The 18,712-nt window shown below is 36.9% G+C and overlaps 1 protein-coding gene across 5 annotated transcripts in view; it reads left to right on the plus strand.

The window, feature by feature from the left end:
- The window catches only part of VPS8 (VPS8 subunit of CORVET complex), a 287,556-nt gene that overhangs the window by 112,805 nt on the left and 156,039 nt on the right, over positions 1-18,712 (plus strand). For all 5 annotated transcript variants that reach the window (XM_043874824.1, XM_043874826.1, XM_043874823.1 and 2 more), the window contains 4 exons: positions 1,847-1,889; positions 3,368-3,440; positions 3,722-3,841; positions 15,820-15,891. In XM_043874824.1, the coding sequence (XP_043730759.1) occupies positions 1,847-1,889; positions 3,368-3,440; positions 3,722-3,841; positions 15,820-15,891 (308 nt within the window). The remainder of the gene's footprint in view (positions 1-1,846; positions 1,890-3,367; positions 3,441-3,721; positions 3,842-15,819; positions 15,892-18,712) is intronic.

The raw sequence follows: 18,712 nt of genomic DNA on the forward strand, positions 1-18,712 counted from the left end.
TATTGCTGGTGGAAATGGAAAATGGTATTGCCACTGTGGAAGACATTTTGGCAATTGCTTATAAAACTAAACATGCTTTTACTGTGTGATCCAGCAACTGCACTCATTTACCCAAAGGAGTTGAAAATCTATCTCCACAAAGGCCTCACTACAAATGTGGATAGTAGCTCTCTTCGTAACTGCCTGAACTTGGAAGCAACCAAGATGTCCTTTAGTAGGTGAATGAGTGAATCAACTTGGTACATTCATACAATGAAATATCATTAAGTACCAAAAATAAATGAGCTATCAAGCCATGAAAAGATGTGGAGGAAAATTAAATGCATTACTGAGTGAAAGAAGCCAGTCTGAAAAGGCGACTACTTATGATTCCAATTATCTGACATGATGCAAAAGGCAAAACCATGGAGAGAATAAAAGAATCAGCATTTGTTAGGAGTTAAAGGGAATGGAAGGACAAATAGGTAGAGCAGAGGAGTTTTAGGGCAATGAAACTATTCTGTGATATTATAATGGTGGATATGTGTTACTATACATTTGTCAAAACCCATAGAGTGTACAGGGCTTCCCTGGTAGCTCAGATGGTAAAGAACCTGCCTGCAGTGCAGGAGACCCAGGCTCATTCCCTGAGTCAGGAAGGTCTCCTGGAGAAGAGAATGGCAATCCACTCCAGTATTCTTGCCTGGAGAATTCCATGGGCAGACCGTGGTGTCACAAAGAGTTGAACACGACTGAGTGAATGACACACTATAGAGTGTACAGCACCAAGAGTGAGCCTTACTGTAAACTGTGGACTTTGGCGGTCCTCAGGTGATACGCTAGTGTGTGTTCATTGATGACAAGGAAGGTCTCACTGGGGCAGAGTATTGGTAGTGGTGGAGGTTGTGTGGTGTAGGAATGAGGGAAATACAAGAAATCTCTATACCTCCGTCTCAATTTTGCTGTAACATGATTAAAACTTCTCTTAAAAAAGTAAAAGTTTATTGATTGGAAAAAATGTGTGGAATTGAAGCAGAATGTAATTATGAGCAATTCAAGTTTATTTACATGTACAACAACACAGACTTGGAGTCTTTACAAAGGATTATTGATTAAAAGATGTACCCTTGCTTGTATTATTCCAGTATTGTCAAAAATTTCAGTTCATCAGTATTACCAACCATAAATTCCTACCAACCATAAGGATTGCTGATCACTTCACCCCTTCTTGATGCTCTTATACTATTCTTTGTTAACTTTGATCTTTTGGCCTAAAACTTGGTCTAATTATGTTTCCAGTTTCTTTTAACCAAGAAATAAATTTATACTACCATATGACAGAATCTTAGACATAACTTTAGGATACAAAAGGTCATAAAGAGTGTTTAGTCTTAAGTTTCTTAAACATTTGTGAACACTGACCTTTAGCCTAGAATATTGTAGATAGTAAGAGTCCATGTTGCAAATGAGAAGGCATTGAAATTATACCTTAATATTAATTAGTTAATTTGTCAAATCATTGCCTGTTCAACACCTTCTCTTGGCCCAAGCTATTAGTTAAGCCAACAATACATAGATCTCTATACAAGGTTTACACCTTTTTTTGTATGTGTACCCTTGAATGCCTGACTGATTTTGTGTCTGTGAAAAGAATCTATCAGAAATTCTTAAAAAAAAAGAAAAAAAGTATTAATTAAAGTGGTCTTATCTCACTTTCCTATTGTTTGGGAATATACCTAGAGCACCTTAAATGCCAAAGGGTTTTTTGTTTTTTTGTTTTTTTTTTTGTAGTTGTTGTTTCCATATAAAGATTATATTTCTAAAAAGCTTTTGAGAGAGAATTGCTAAAGATACTTTTCTATTTTAGATGAGCAAGTTGTTATGGGCAACAAGCTTCTTGTATATATTAGGTAAGAGGTTTTTAATTTACTTATGTGTGTATGCTTCTTTTATAAAACTTCTTCTGTATTCTCAGAGGTACTGTCATCTCTTCATCTGTATAGTGCTTTCATATTTCAGTGTTCTTTCATGTACAGCCGTGCTTCTGAACAGTCAGTAATTCTGTCCCCCACCCTTGCTCTCCTCTGCCATATATTTGCAATGTCTAAAGACATTTTGCTTTGTCACAACTGGTGTTGGGAGAGATGCTACTGGCATTTAATGCATAGAGGCCAGGGATGCTGCTTAGCATTCTGCAGTGAACAGGATAGTCCCCACAGCAAAGAATACCGAAATATCAGTAGGGCAGAGGTTGAGAAATCTTGATACAGAGTATTTCACTTTTACTACCAAGTCTATGGGATATGTTTTTGTCCATATTTTATGTAAAAGGGCAAGAAATTAGTTTGCATCATGAACAAAGTTAGTGACTGAAGTAAGCAGAAATGTTTATCTATTTATTCCTGAATCATAATTCTTCTGATAGACTATGCAGGCTCAGAATTGTGTCCTAATAGAGCTTTTACATAGATAACTGGCAGGCAAGCAGGCAAGCAGGAAGGTGGCAGAACCTGCTGGCACATCATTTTATAACTGGCAGGCAAGCAGGCAAGCAGGAAGGTGGCAGAACCTGCTGGCACATCATTTTAGTTTCTGTATGCATCAGAGTTAACTTTGAGACCTCTTTCAAATTTGTTACATCGATTCTTTAGTATAGGAGAACATGAGTAGCATTTACCTTGCTCTTTATCATCTGCACTTTCAACTTTTTAGAATATGCTGGTACCCAGCTGTCTGTAACATTCAAAATTGATGACTACTTCAAAGAGGTTTAAAATTTACTCCTCCCCACCCCCCTGCCACCAAAATAAGGACATAGTCAGAAGACAGTTTATAACTCAGCCCCCAGAGCTAGTCATTAGCCATTAGGAAGGTCTGGTTTGGAGGTAAAACCATACAGTTAATTTCTCATGAGATTCTAATTCTCCCCAAAAGGCTTGTCCGATTACAAATATTTTTTAGCCTAGCTCATTCCCCATCTTTATTCACCATTCTTAGAACCACTGGATTTAAAAGTCTCTGCAAACCTGAGGCTTTTACCTGTTAACAGTATAATGATGCTGTCAGATTCTTTCCAGATGCTGGGTGTGAGACTTTTAGGTAATCTGTCCTTATTCCTTCTTGTTCATTTAGTGCAGCTTGGGTTTTTCTTAGGAAAAATAAAAAGAAATTAAAGTCATTAGTCACAGGATGTGTTATTTCACCACCACCTTCTGTCACCCACGTTTTCTGAACTGGCTATCATCTCCATCTGGGTTTGGACCTGACCTAATTGACAAGAGCTGAGCCTGCTTAAACATCAGACTAGTATCTTGTGTTTGAGAACAGTGTGTTCCCAGGAAGTTAGCCCATTAAGAGTCACCAAATCCATTCAATTCTTCTCTTCTAGCTGCTGTCTAGCAGGTCGTGCCTATCCCCTGGGTGACATCCCTGAAGATCTTGTTCCCTTGGTTAAAAACCAGGTTGGTGCATTTTCATAACATTTTTACTCTCTTAAAATGCAATAAAGACAAATTGTAATTGAGGGTTACACATGGGTCCGGAGCTATCTGCTATGACAGGAGAGAGCCTGCACACCAACATTGGAGCCAGTAATTAGAGCTGAGAGAGGTTAGAGAATTATAACCCAGTGACAATTTAAACTAAATTCAACCTGGTTTTATTTTATACAAATGGGAATCATTGCTTCAGCAAGATACTTTGTGAGAAAAGAATAAACTTTTTTTTTTTCCCCAACTTGCAGGTTTTTGAATTTCTAATTCGCCTGCATTCAACAGAAGCTCCCCCTGAAGAAGAAATCTATCCCTATATTCGGACTTTGCTGCATTTCGACACACGAGAATTTCTAAATGTATTGGCGCTGGTAAGAAATACTGTGATTCTAAGATATTTTTAAAAGGAGTTGAGGTGATAATTATTTTTAATAGAAAGAAAGATGAATAGTAGTCCTTAGGTACAGTTTTTATGCCCTAGTAGTAAGTCAGGGTCTCAAATGTTTAATCTTGTGCCATCCATAATTTCTAATTCTTTTTCTCCTTCCTACCCTTCCTTTCCTGCTTTCTTCCCCTCTCTTTCCTTCCTCCCTGAGTGTTTGTCTATGTCTGTCTGTATGTCTCTTTCTGACACATCCGTATTAAAAAGTTAAAGCAGAGTTAGATGTGGTAAATCCTTGATTTCGTAAATTGTTATTGTTTGCATACTAAAGATGGCAGATTGCTTTGAATGACATGTGGTGGTGATGATAGTAGAAGTGACTGGAGTTGAAATGGAACATGGAAGCTTCCTGCTGAAAAAATACCCTTATACCTATTTTTATTAAAGAGAGGTCTGGGTAAGCCAGATTCTCTGTGAAAATGCCCCCAAGGGAATAATTATATAAAACATGATATATCTTCCTAATTAAGCCATATTGTAGTTGTTTTTTAAAAAGCTTTTGATAATGTGGACAGTGCTTATATTTTAGTGTCTAGTAAAACAGCAGACTCACAAATTTTAAAAAAAATATTGTATGTGCACAGTATTTGAAGGAAATAGGAAGGAAGTATATCTAAATATTAATAGTGATTATATCTGTGAGATGAAGTAAATTTATTTAATGAACATATAATGCTCTTATTATAAGTTGAATAATAAACTGTTAAATTTTTTTAAAGTGCCTGTGAGAAGGTTGAGATTCCACTCACATCACATTTTGCATTAGTTTAATTGGAAAATCTGATTTCAGAAGTAGTAACTTTAGTAGCAGAGGAAGAAGGGAAAAGAAACTTAGAAAGTGAAAGTCAAATCTAGTTGGTTTAGGAGACTTTAGACATCCAGAATACAATGTAAGTGTACTTAGTGTCTGGCCTGGAGGAAAAAAGAAACAAGAAGTGGTAGGGCAGGGGTTCAGAAAACATCCTAGAGAGCATCAAAGAATTTTACTTAGTTTTCATTTTTCAAAGGTCTGTCATGGCACTGAAGATCATTTGGGATTATGCTTATGTCTAAATTATGACATTGACATTGATAGTAAGACTGCAATAAAATCTCTGTCATTTACTTGACAAATATTTGCCAAGTATGTCACACATACTGTACTAACTGTGTATGTACCCTGGGCTGACAGGATATAAACCTTGCCTTTGTGGAGGAAGAGGATCCAGCTTGTAGATAAGTAACTATAGCATGGTGTAAGACATGTCACCAGAGATATGCAGAATACTGTAAGAACATTTAGGAGGGGGATCTAATGGAAGGGTCAGGAAGATGTCTTGGATGAAATGATGTCGATGGTGAGTCACACAGGATGTGTAGAAGTCTGGTTAAGGATAGGGAAAAGTATTTCAGGTAGAAGGACAGAGTATGTAGAAAGACCTGGAAATAAGATAGAGCAGTGTGTGTTAAGGTAATTGAAAAAAATTCAGTATGGCCACATCTTTAAGTGTAAGGAATTTCTGTGGAGAGAGAGAAAGCCAGAGAGGCAGGTAGAGACTGAGTTTTGTTATCCATGGTAGGAAGTTTGGACTTTATAGTCACTGAAGCCTTTTGCCTTACTTAATTGCTCAGCCCTTCCAACTCTTTGTGACCCCATGAACTGTAACTCGCCATGCTCCTCTGTTCTTGGGAATTCTCTAGGCAAGAATACTGGAGTGTGTTGCTATGCCCTCCTCCCCCAGGGGATCTTCCCAACCCAGAGATTGGACCCAGTTCTCCGGGCATTGCAGGTGGATTCTTTTCCGTCTGAATAGAAAAATTTCATAATTTGTAGTTTAGAAAAATTCCCTCTGATTATTGAATGAAAAATGGATTGAAATAAGATAAGATTGGAGGCACGAAGATGTTAGCAAAATTTTGTGGTCATCTAGATAGAAGATAATGGCGGCTTGAATTAGGACAGTGACAGTGGGGGTTCTAAGACATGAAAGGATTTAAAAATATTTTAGGAGGTTTAGCCTTTGCGTGGACATACATCTTTATTTCTCTTGAGTAATACCAAATAATGAAATTACTGGGTCTTTTGTGAAGTATATTGTTTTACTTCATAAAAAACTAACAAGACTTTTTTAAAGTGGTTCTGCCAGTTTTCATTACAGTAGTATATGAGAGTGTCAGTTTCTTCTTCTTCTCTCCAAAAACATTTTATGGTTTATCTTTTTAATTTGACCATTCTAGTAGATGTGTACTGGTATCTCATGGTTTTTATATTTCTCTCCTGACAACTGACATTAAACATCTTTTCATTAAAATATATTAGCAAAAAAGTTATGTTTACCATTTGTATATTCTCTATCCATATATACTCTATGGTGAAAATATCCACTATTTGACCATTTTCCCCTATTTTTAAAGTGTATTTGTTTTCTTGTTTTGAGAATTTTTTTAAGGTAAGTTTTTAAAAATCAGATTACATGAATTTAGCAAGTGTTTTCTCCTAGTCTGTAGTTTGTCTTTTCATTTTCCTAACACTGTGTTTTGAATAGTGGAAATTTAAAATTTTGATCAAGTCTAATTTATTAGTTTTGTTTTAGGAATCCTGCTTCTGGGCCTGTAGCTGTGAAATCTTTGCCTAACCCAAGGTCACAAAGATATTCTCTAGAAATTTTATGGTTTTACCTTTAAATCTGTGATCCATTTTGAAGAAAGTTTGGCCTGTGGTGCAAGGTTTAGATACAAGGTCCTTTTTTCTTGTTTTTTTTTTTTTTTTTTTGCATTGAGATATCTAATTCTTATAGCATCATTTGACAAAAAGACTGTCCTTTCTCTACTGGATTGTCTTTGTACTTTGTCAAAGATACACCATCTATGTATACTGGATCTATTTCAGAACTCTGTTTCTATGCCCCTGGTCTGTCTATCTTGATGCCAGTACCACACAGCCTTGATTACTGTAGCTTTATAATGAGTATGAAAATCATGTTATATGTTCTTATTCTTTTTCAAAATTACTTTGTATTTTGTAGTTTTGGGTTGTTTTTGGCATTTCAGTATGAGTTTTAAGTTATCTTGTTAACTTCTGCAGAAGCCTGCCTGGATTTTAATTAGGATTGTATTCAGTGTTCAGTCAATTTAAGAATTGACTAAGCAATACTGAATTTTGTGGCCCATGAAAAGGTGTACTGTTCCATCAATTTAGATTTCCTTTAATTTTTCTTAGCAATATTTTGCAGTTTTCTATGTAGTTTTCTAAGTGATAGGATTCAATGTAATGTTTTCTCTACTATTATACAGTTAAAAATTTTTGAAGTAAAATATTTGCCTCCCACTTATCTTGATCTTATATACTGCCATAAGGAAAACTGATGTCAGCTTGACTTTTCTTAACTTTCCCAGAGACTTAATCTTTTCCTGGAGTACCAGAATACTTTTTTCCTTATATTAATATTTAATAGTTTAAGATATTACTCAGAATTGACTATTTTCGGTCAGTTTTGCTGTATATGTACTGTGGGCCTTTTCAATATGTGAATTTGAGTCTTTTTAGTTTAAGAAAGTTTTCTTGAATTACAGATTTAAATATTTTTTTCTGCTCCATTATTTTGTACTTCATCTTCAGAAACTTAGGTTATTTGTATATTATATCTTCTTTGTCTTCTATATTTATCACCTTTCTTTGGTCTCTTTTATTTCCTTCTTTGTTTAAATTTCATTTTCTTAGTTCTTTTTATTTACATTCTGTATTTCTGTTAACTATACTTTTGGTCATATCTGTTCTCCCTTTGGTAGCTTGTAATTCTGTCTTCATTTCTAAGATGACTTTTTTTTTCTTTCAGAATTTTTTTCCCCCCGAGTTCAGTTAGCTCTTATTTCACATTTTCCTACTCTTCATTTCTTTTCTGAATTCTTAAATTTCTGGTTTGTGATGTTCTTTCAAATCTGCAATTGTATGTTTAAATATATTTCATGTATGTTGAGATATTGTTTATAGTTTACTTCTATTTTGTGGCTAGTTCTTATTGTGCTTTATTCTTGAGTGCCTTCACTTTCTGGGTTTTGTGTGTGTGTGTGTGTGTGTGTGTGTGTGTCATTTTTTTTGTGGATTTTTCTAGACTAGCAATAATTGGTGATCTTGTTGGATCATGAGGGAAGATTGCATACTATTTTCCACATTGAAGTACGTGCTTTATTTGCTATAACTAAGTGTGGTTTCTTAAATAAATACTGTCTTTGGGGTGTAGTCTATTTTCTCAATCTTTGACAAGTCTCTTGTTTTAGTAGGATCTTTTTCTTTTTTTTTCCCAATTATTTTTATTAGTTGGAGGCTAATTACTTTACAATATTGTAGTGGTTTTTGCCGTACATTGACATGAATCAGCCATGGATTTGCATGTGTTCCCCATCCTGAATCCCCCTCCCACCTCCTTCCCCATCCCATCCCTCTGGGTCATCCCAGTGCACCAGACCCAAACACTTATCTCATGCATCCAACCTGGACTGGCGATCTGTTTCACACTTGATAATATACATGTTTCGATGCTGTTCTCTCGAAACATCCCACCCTCACCTTCTCCCATAGAGTCCAAAAGTCTGTTGTATACATCTGTGTCTCTTTTTCTGTCTTGCATATAGGGTTATCGTTACCATCTTTCTAAATTCCACATATATGCGTTAGTATACTGTATTGGTCTTTATCTTTCTGGCTTACTTCACTCTGTATAATGGGCTCCAGTTTCATCCATCTCATTAGAACTGATTCAAATGCATTCTTTTTAATGGCTGAGTAATATTCCATGGTGTATATGTACCACATCTTTCTTATCCATTCGTCTGCTGATGGGCATCTAGGTTGCTTCCATATCCTGGCTATTATAAACAGTGCTGCGATGAACATTGGGGTACACATGTCCCTTTCAGATCTGGTTTCCTCGGTGTGTTTGTCCAGGAGTGGGATTACTGGGTCATATGGCAGTTCTGTTGCCAGTTTTTTAAGAAATCTCCACACTGTTCTCCATTGTGGCTATACTAGTTTGCATTCCCACCAACAGTGTAAGACGGTTCCCTTTTTCCACACCCTCTCCAGCATTTATTGCTTGTAGACTTTTGGATAGCAGCCATCCTGACTGGCGTGTAATGGTACCTCATTTTGGTTTTGATTTGCATTTCTCTGATAATGAGTGATGTTGAGCATCTTTTCATGTGTTTGTTAGCCATCTGTATGTCTTCTTTGGAGAAATGTCTGTTTAGTTCTTTGGCCCATTTTTTGATTGGGTCATTTATTTTTCTGGAATTGAGTTGCAGGAGTTGCTTGTATATTTTTGAAATTAATCCTTTGTCTGTTTCTTCATTTGCTATTATTTTCTTCCATTCTGAAGGCTATCTTTTCACCTTGCTTATAGTTTCCTTTGTTGTGCAAAAGCTTTTAAGTTAATTAGGTCCCATTTGTTTATTTTTGCTTTTATTTCCAATATTCTGGGAGGTGGGTCATAGAGGATCCTGCTGTGGTTTATGTCGGAGAGTGTTTTGCCTATGTTCTCCTCTAGGAGTTTTATATTTTCTGGTCTTACATTTAGATCTTTAATCCATTTTGAGTTTATTTTTGTGTGTGGTGTTGGAAAGTGTTCTAGTTTCATTTACAAGTGGTTGACCAGTTTTCCCAGCACCACTTGTTAAAGAGGTTGTCTTTTTTCCATTGTATATTCTTGCCTCCTTTGTTGAAGATAAGGTGTCCATAGGTACATGGATTTATCTCTGGGCTTTCTATTCTGTTCCATTGATCTATATTTCTGTCTTTGTGCCAGTACCATACTGTCTTGGTGACTGTGGCTTTGTAGTAGAGCCTGAAGTCAGGCAGGTTGATTCCTCCAGTTCCATTCTTCTTTCTCAAGATTGCTTTGGCTATTCGAGGTTTTTTGTGTTTCCATACAAATTGTGAAATTATTTGTTCTAGTTCTGTGAAGAATACCATTGGTAGCTTGATAGGGATTGCATTGAATCTACAGATTGCTTTGGGTCATATACTCATTTTCACAATATTGATTCTTCCAATCCATGAACATGGTATATTTCTCCATCTATTTGTGTCCTCTTTGATTTCTTTCACCAGTGTTTTATAGTTTTCTATGTATAGGTCTTTTGTTTCTTTAGGTAGATATTCTCCTAAGTATTTTATTCTTTTTGTTGCAATGGTGAATGGTATTGTTTCCTTAATTTCTCTTTCTGTTTTAGTAGGATCTTTATCTTGAGCCCTTCTTTCTTTACCACAGGCCTCCAAGGAGTATATTGCCTTTCCCTTTTCTATCTCAAAAGCTGTATCTTACCAAGACCTCTGAGTCATACTTGCCAGACTCCTTCCTTTGATCTTCCTATCAGCCAGTGCTATGATCCACTGGGTTACAGACCTGGCCTCAGTACTTGCTCACCCAGGATGGATCTTCCTTTTCTTTTAGAGGTGAATTCCATTTGATACTATATGTGTTCTGTGCCTGCTGAAACCTTGTCATACCCTCTCTTCCTCTACCCTATTCTCTCTTGACAGTTTTTTTTTTTTTAATGGACTTTGGAGCCAACTTTGCTAATTAAGGATGTTTACTTTCCCAGTTTTATGTAAGTCAAAATTTTTAATATGTGTTGTCCTTCTAGTTTTCCAATTGGGCTGCGTTGTGGGTGATTCTTTTTCTTCTTTCTATATACATGGATCTTATTGGAAGATGTGTGAAGAGATTAGGACAGGGGTTCACAAATTACAGTCTGCAGACCAAATCCAGCTCCATTTGACCTCTGGCTTGGGTGAGACAGAATATTTTTCTATTTTTAAGGGTTATAAAAACAGAAGAATATGTCATGCAAATCACATGTATCCTGCAAAGCCTAAAATATTTTCTCCCTGGTCCTTTACAGTGTTTCTTGACCCCTGGATCAGGATTTAGCCAACAATCATTATCTTACAGAAACTTTATAATAATTTTTAAGGGGCTACAGAAAGAAGTTTCTATGACCAAACTCACAGGTGACTTTGGACTTGAATTATGGTCTACTTTTTGCACTTCACAAACTGTCATTCTCCATTAGGACTTTACATATTATTCCTCTAACAAGCATTGTATAATTAGTAGAATCTTTGTGGAATGATAATGTTTTAACATAAATGTGCCATTTTGGTGGCAGCTGTTAACTACAGTCAAAATATATCATTGTGTATATCACAACATTCGTAATGAAAGTATTTCACCACTTAATTATGTTTATAGTAGTAAAGTTGCAATGTGTGTTTCAAAGCAGTGAATACATGTTACCAAAAGGCAAGTGGATAAAGCAGTTCTTTTTTACTTGCTGTCAGTGCTGTAGTTATTTAATACATATGCTAATTCTCCATGATTTTGTGTTTGCTTGAATAGCACTTGTATTAGCAGATAGTATCTTGTCTTGACAGTGGAGTGACATCTCACTTTGGCAGGCTGGGTGTGAGGGGGAAGTTGTGTTTGTTTGAATGTGTGTGTATATTTGCTGTTTTCCTAAGCCTTAGAACTGAGAGACTTTCTCAACCATCTTTCCCTCTTCAGACTGGGTCATGTTTAACCCATGTAAACATCAAAATACCCTTGGTTTGAGCTTTCCGGATAAGAGTTCCTACAGTTCCCTAGGTAACTCATTTCAGCTTTTCTTAACTAACTGGCAGCAAAGCATTCTAGGTGAAGAAAAAAATTTTTATAAAGATTACATTTTCCTCTATAATTAACTAGACAAATCAGCAGTCATTGTTTAAAGTGCTTACTGTGTGTCAGACAAGAAAAGGGAAAGGACATGCTAGTAGAGAAGAGCCTGAGCAGAGGGTCTTTGGGGACGTTGGGGAAGCTTGGGGCCAATTTAAAGAACAGCAGATATTCTGGTTTGAATATTAACTATGATGTAGTCTTGAAAGTTTGTGGCTTGGAAATTCTTCTTTAATCTGTTGGGACAATATGTAGTCTATTTTCTTGCTTCGGGATAGTCAGTAGTAAATTACTGCTTTGTAGATTTAAACATTTCATGCACAGATGGGCATAATAAAGGACAGAAATGGTATGGACCTAACAGAAGTAGAAGAGATGGCAGGAATACGCAGAAGAACTGTACAAATAAGGTCTTAATGACCAGGATAACCATGATGGTGTGGTGACTCATCTAAAGTCAGACATCCCGAATGTGAAGTCAAGTGGGCCTTAGTAGCATTACTACGAACAAAGCTAGTGGAGGTGATGAAATTCCGACTGAGCTATTTCAAATCCTAAAAGATGATGCTGTGAAAGTGCTTTACTCACTAGGTCAGCGAATTTGGAAAACTTATCAGAGGCCGCAGAACTGAGAAAGGTCAGTTTTCATTCCAATCCTAAAGAAGGGCAATGCCAAAGAATATTCAAACTACCACAAAGTTGCACTCATTTCACATGCTAACAAGATAATGCTCAAAATCCTTCAAGCTAGGCTTCAGCTGTTCATAAACCGAGAACTTCCAAATGTACAAGCTGGATTTAGAAAAGGCAGAGGAACAAGAGATCAAATTGCCAACATTCCTTGGATCATAGAAAAAGCAAGAGAATTCCAGAAAAACACCTACTTCTGCTTCATTGACTACGCTAAAAAGCCTTAGACTGTGTGGATCACAACAAACTTTGAAAATTCTTAAAGAAATGGGAATACCGCACTACCTTACCTGCCTCCCGAGAAACCTGTATGCAGGTCAAGAAACAACAGTTAAAACTGGACATAGAACAACAGACTGGTTCCAAATCAGGAAAGGAGTACATCGGGGCTGTATATTGTCACCTGTGTGCAGAGTACATCGTATGAAATGCCTGGCTGGATAAAGCACAAGCTGGAATCAAGACTACTGGGAGAATATCAATAACCCCAGATATGCAGATGACACCACCCTTATGACAGAAAGCAAAAAGGAGTTACAGAGCCTTTTGATGAAAGTGAAAGAGAAGAATGAAGAAGCTGACTTAAAACTCAGCATTCAAAGAACTAAGATCATAGCACCTAGTCCCATCAACTCATGGCAAATAGATGGGGAAACAATAGAAACAGTGAGAGACTTATTTTCTGGGGCTCCAAAATCACTGTGGATGGTGACTGCAGCAATGAAATTAAAAGACGCTTGCTTTTTGGAAGAAAAAGCCATGATCAACCTGGACAGCATATTAAAAAGCAGAGACATTACTTTGGTGACAATTGTCCGTATAGTCAAAGCTGTGGTTTTCTCAGTAGTCATGTATGAATGAGAGAGTTGGATCATGTAGAAAGCTGAGCTCTGTAGAATTGATGCTATCGAATTGTGGTATTGGAGAAGACTCTTGAGAGTCGTTTGGACTGCACGGAGATCGAACCAGTCAATCCTAAAGGAAATCAACTGTGAATATTCATTGGAAGGACTGAAGCTGAAGCTCCAATACGTTGGCCACCTGATTCAAAGAGCTGACTCATTAGAAAAGACCCTGATGCTGAGAAAGGTTGATGGCAGGAGAAGGGGACGACAGTGGATGAGATGATTGTGAGAGGGTAACAGGCAGGAAGGCCAGGGGTCTCCAAACTGAGAAAATAGGCTGCAAGTGTCTCTTAAAATTCTATGTTGCTGTGACGACACCTGGTTCTACCTGAACTGAACTTTTCTTAAACCTTGAGCTAACCAATGCGTTTTTCTTATGGAAATATTTTTCTTAAGCTATGCTAATAAAATTATGTATTTGCTTTGAAATTTGCCTTTCTTCAAAATGGTTCCACCTAAGACTAACTTTTGACTGCTAATGGCTCAACAAATATTCATATCAGTTGTTTTATGGCTGGGGGATGACATACCTCATGCCATCCTATTTCAAAAATGCATATTGTGGGAGAGGGGCCTGGTGAAACTCTGTCAGCCTTGAGATGTCGCTCTTATCTGATTAATAACTTTCTAACAGACATAAAATAGCTTACTAAAACTAGCAGGGGAGGCAGTCTCCGTCCCCTTTCTGATGTCTGTCAGAAGCTTCTCTGTTCCTTTTTTATTTGAATAAAACTCTGCTATACAAAAGCTCTTGAGTGATCAAGAGTGATCAAACCTGGTCCCTGTTCCCGAAGTTAAATCTTCTTCAGAGATCACAAATCCGACACCATTCACCATAAGCTATCAATTGGATGGCATCACCGACTCAATGGACATGAGTTTGAGCAAGCTCCGGGAGATGGCGAAGGACAGGGAAGCCTGGTGTGCACAGTCCTTGGGTTCGCAAAGAGACAGACATGACTGAGCGACTGAACAGCAACAAAGGGCCGCATGTCCTCAGTGAAAGCCTTAGGAAGAGCTTCAAGTCTTTTATCACTCTTATTCAATAAGTATTTTCAGTTTTTTTGTTTGTTTTTGGTTTTTACAGTGTTGTGTTGGTTTCTGCCATATAGCCACAGGAATCAGCCATGCTACTGCTAAGTCGCTTCAGTCATGTCTGACTCTGCGCGACCCCATATACGGCAGCCCACCAGGCTCCTCTGTCCCTGGGATTCTCCAGGCAAGAACACTGGAGTGGGTTGGCATTTCCTTCTCCAGAGCATGAAAGAGAAAAGTGAAAGTGAAGTCGCTCAGTCGTGTCTGACTCTTAGCAACCCCATGGACTGCAGCCTACCAGGCTCTTCCATCCATGGGATTTTCCAGGCAAGAGTACTGGAGAAATCCCCTCTCTCTTGAGCCTTCCTCCCTTCCCCCCTGCCACCCCTCTAGGCCATTACAGAGCACCAGAATGGGCTCCCTGTGTTATATACAGCTGCTTCTCACCAGCTATCCATTTTACACATAGTAGTGTATATATGCTGATGTTACTTTCTCTTATTAGTTCCATCCTCTCCCTCCCCAAGCTGTGTCCACCAGTCTGCGTTTCCATTCCTTCCCTTCAGTTTCTTCATATGTGTATCCTATAGCTTCTGTGTATTTTCAGAATCCAGTGCTGTCATTTACTTGGGTGCAAGTTCTATTCAAAATGTATTTGGCTCTACTTGAGCAGGAACATAAAATAAAAAATGCTCTACTTGGCAGTGTTGTGAAAATAGAATACCTATTCTTTGTATGTATTCTTGAGGATTTTAATATTGTGACAGTTTTACCATAGTAATTTTTAAAAGTATCTATTGTGGAACATCATTTCTTCCTAGTTGTCATGGAAATCATAGAAATTTCTTTTCATGACAGTTAACAACTGTATTTCAGTTATTATTTCCAAATAGCATGGACGGGATGATGGCTGAGCATGTAACATGTATTTCATCCTTTTCAAATTCTTGCTCACAAATTGCCTCTTCCCATCAGTATTCTTTCTTTTTTTGTTGCCTATAAACTTTGCCTTCCTTTGTTTAATTTTTATTAATTTTAAAAATTCTTTTTTATTTTTGATTGTAATGGGTCTTCATTGCTGTGCGTAGGTTTTCTCCAGTTGCAGAGAGTAGGAGCTGCTTTCTAGCTGTGGTGCATGGGCTTTGCGGTGCAGTGACTTTTTCTGTTGCAGAGTGCAGGCTCAAGAGTGTGTGGGCTCAGTAGTTGTGGTGCCCAAGCTTAGTTGTTCCGCAGCGTGCGGAATCTTCTCGGACCAAGGATTGAATTCACCACCAGGGATCTGCCTCGTGTCCCCTGCATTGGCAGGTGGATTCTTATCCACCATATCACCAGGGTGAATCACTTTTGGGTTGTATAACAATCACTTTATTTTTATACTTTTTATTCAGAATACTGTATAATATTGAATAATGTAGCCTTCTATTAAACTCACTAAAAATAACTTGTTAAAGTTATATAAGAAAAAACCTATTGAGGAATGGTTATCTTATTTGGGAATTTGCCTATTAACAAGAATTTAATATCTTGTTTCCTTCTAAAAGTTTCAATTAATACTTACCTTTTTAAAACTTCTTTTTCCTTTTTAGACTTTTGAAGATTTTAAAAATGATAAGCAAGCTGTAGAATATCAACAACGTATTGTGGATATTTTGTTGAAGGTGAGTATCCCTAGAATGTCTTTGTATTGGTATTTATATTTATAAATATGAATTACTTTATAGCAAGTTTGAAAATAATCTTGTTTAATAAAGGAATATGTTACAATCATTTAAAAGTTTTATGATGATGTCTTTGTCTTCAAAAGCTAAAGTCCTAATCATTCATTCAAAAAATATAATGTATCTCAGCTTTAGACTGAATGTTGGATAGAGTGCTACTCTTGAGAAATGCATATTGTAATAATTGCTATGTTAGTATGATTACATTTAGTAATGGAGGCTAACTTCAGAATGCTTTGAGAAAATAAAGTTCTGAAGAGTCGCCTGTCTCATACTAGCATCACTATGTTGCTAAGATAGTGCCATATGTGGTTTTGCCATGGTACTGAGATGATGGGTAACTTAGGAAAGATTTGAGGCACGCAGAGATGATCATCCCAATCTAAGTCCATCTGGATTCAATTGAAAACTATTTTGAGATTCATGCTGTTGCTAGTGAGTGACTGTGGAGACAGATTCTTTTCCTGTCCATCTGCACAGCTTCACCCAGGCCAGTTTCTTCTTGTAGTTAAAAGCTTAGTTTTTAATCCTGTTCATTTGGCTATAAAATGGTAGTTTCTTCCTCTTAGTGACTTTTAGATTATTTTGGAAAAGAGACCAAAATTGAAATATTTTCTTTGTGTATAATATTAATTCATTAACTACATTTAAGTTCTTTATAATTTTCAAAGCTCATTTGTATACATGATCTCATTTGAGCTATTTATTAGCCTTGTAAAATAGGCAGTATGAATATGAGAGCTCCCAAATAACGTCAGTTTGATCTTGGTGGCTAGTATGGAGAATTTTCACTTAGGTTTCAAAATACCTTCCCGAATGGTCTTATCTTGTCCTTCTTCAATTTGTGATCTTACCTTTCTTCTAGGTAATATTGTTCTCTGGCTTCTCATTGGCGCAGTTGAAATTAAGTTCTTCTGTGAGAGAAAGTTCAAAATAATAATAGTTTGTTGTGGAAATTTAATTTTCTCATATAAGTCTGGAGTGTAGGCAGCCTGGCCTAGTAGAGTGGGTTCACAAACTTGTCAGGGATGCACAACTCTTCCATCTTACTGCTGTTGTTCTTAGTACATGGTTTGTGTCTTCCAGTCCAAAATGACTGCTCAGGCTCCAGTATTACCTCTGCATTCTAACCAGCCTGAATGCAGAAAGAGATGAGGTAGAAAATGTTCTCTTTCTTTCAGAAAATTTCTTAGAAGTTACGCACCGCAATTCTGCTTATATCATGTTGATCAGCACTTAGCTAAGGAGACTGTGAAGTGTACTCTGTATTGTGGGTGGCCACGTGTTTAGCTAAAAATGAGGAGTTCTGTTTCTAAATTAGATGGAAGGAACAGATGTTGGAGCACAAGTAGTAGTTTTTGTCATACCCATCTAAGTTTTAACATGATATCCAAGATCCTTTTATACTTTCTGGCCCCTTACTACATCTCCGTAACTGCTCCTCTCTCTGACCTCCCCTCTCACCCCACCAGTCTGTATTATCAACTCCTCAACAGTTTTTTTTAGCCATGCTGAGCAGCTTGTGGTTCTCAGTTCCTCCACCAGGGACTGAACCCAGGCCATAGCAGTGAAAACCTGGAATCCTAACCTCTCGGCTACCAGGGAACTCCCTTCTCACCAATTTTAAATTGTTGGAATTCAGTGAACTTCCTGTGTCATCTTTTTTGGCTTATGTTCTTTGTGTGAGTTTTCTTTTATCCCATCATGTGTTTTCCTTCGCTTTCTCTGCCTGGCAAATTCCTAGCCATTCTCCAAGACATAATGCAGAATATCATCCATGAGAAACTCTTCAGAACCCTCTCTCGCACTTCCAGTTTGATTTGTTGCCTTTTCTCTGGGATCGTATTACACTTCATGCTACATGTGTCTTTTCCTGCGTGGAATGAGTTTCCTGTAGGTAGAGACTGTAAGGGTGTGTTTTTTGGTCATTATTTTAACACGTCTAGCACGATACCTACAATCTGGTAGGTGTTCAAGAAATGTTTGCAAGTTGATTGATTTAGGATTTAAGTTTTAAAACTGTACTAAGTTGGAAAAATGATCCAAATGAAGGAAATAAAACTCCATAAAGTACTTAAACTGTTACTCTTGGTGAATTATTGCATTTGTATATTGTTTTTTTAATTGAAGTATAGTTAATTTATAGTATTGTGTTAGTTTAGGTATGGATCAAAGTGATTCAGATGTATAATATATATATTTTTTCAGATTATTTTCCATGATAGGTTATCACAAGATACTGAATATAATTCTCTGTGCTATACAGTAAATTATTATTGCCTATCTGTTTCATTATAGTAATTTGGTTTTTCTAAACTTTTTATTTTATATTGGACAGTAGCCAATTAGAGTGCTGTGATCCTGTCAGGTGAACTGCAGAGGAACTCAGCCATACATATACATGTATCCATTCTCCCCCAAACTCCCCTCCTATCCATGCTGCCAAGTAACATTGAGCAGAGTTCCCTGTGCTTATGTATGATGATTTGTATTTGTTAATTTTGTACTCCTATTGACCCCTGCCTCCTCCTTTTCCCTACCAGTAACCAAAAGTTTGTTTTCTGTATCTGTGAAACTCTATTATGTATATAGATTCATTTGTATTATTTATTAAATTCCACATGTAAGTGATACCATATGATGTTTGTCTTTCTCTTTCTGAATTACTTCACTAAAGTATAATATTCTCTAGGTCCATCCATGTTGCTGCAGATGGCCTTATTTCATTCTTTTATTTATTTATTTTTGGCTGTGCTGGGTC

Source organism: Cervus elaphus, chromosome 19 (genome assembly GCF_910594005.1).
Source record: "Cervus elaphus chromosome 19, mCerEla1.1, whole genome shotgun sequence".
Taxonomy (NCBI): domain Eukaryota; kingdom Metazoa; phylum Chordata; class Mammalia; order Artiodactyla; family Cervidae; genus Cervus; species Cervus elaphus.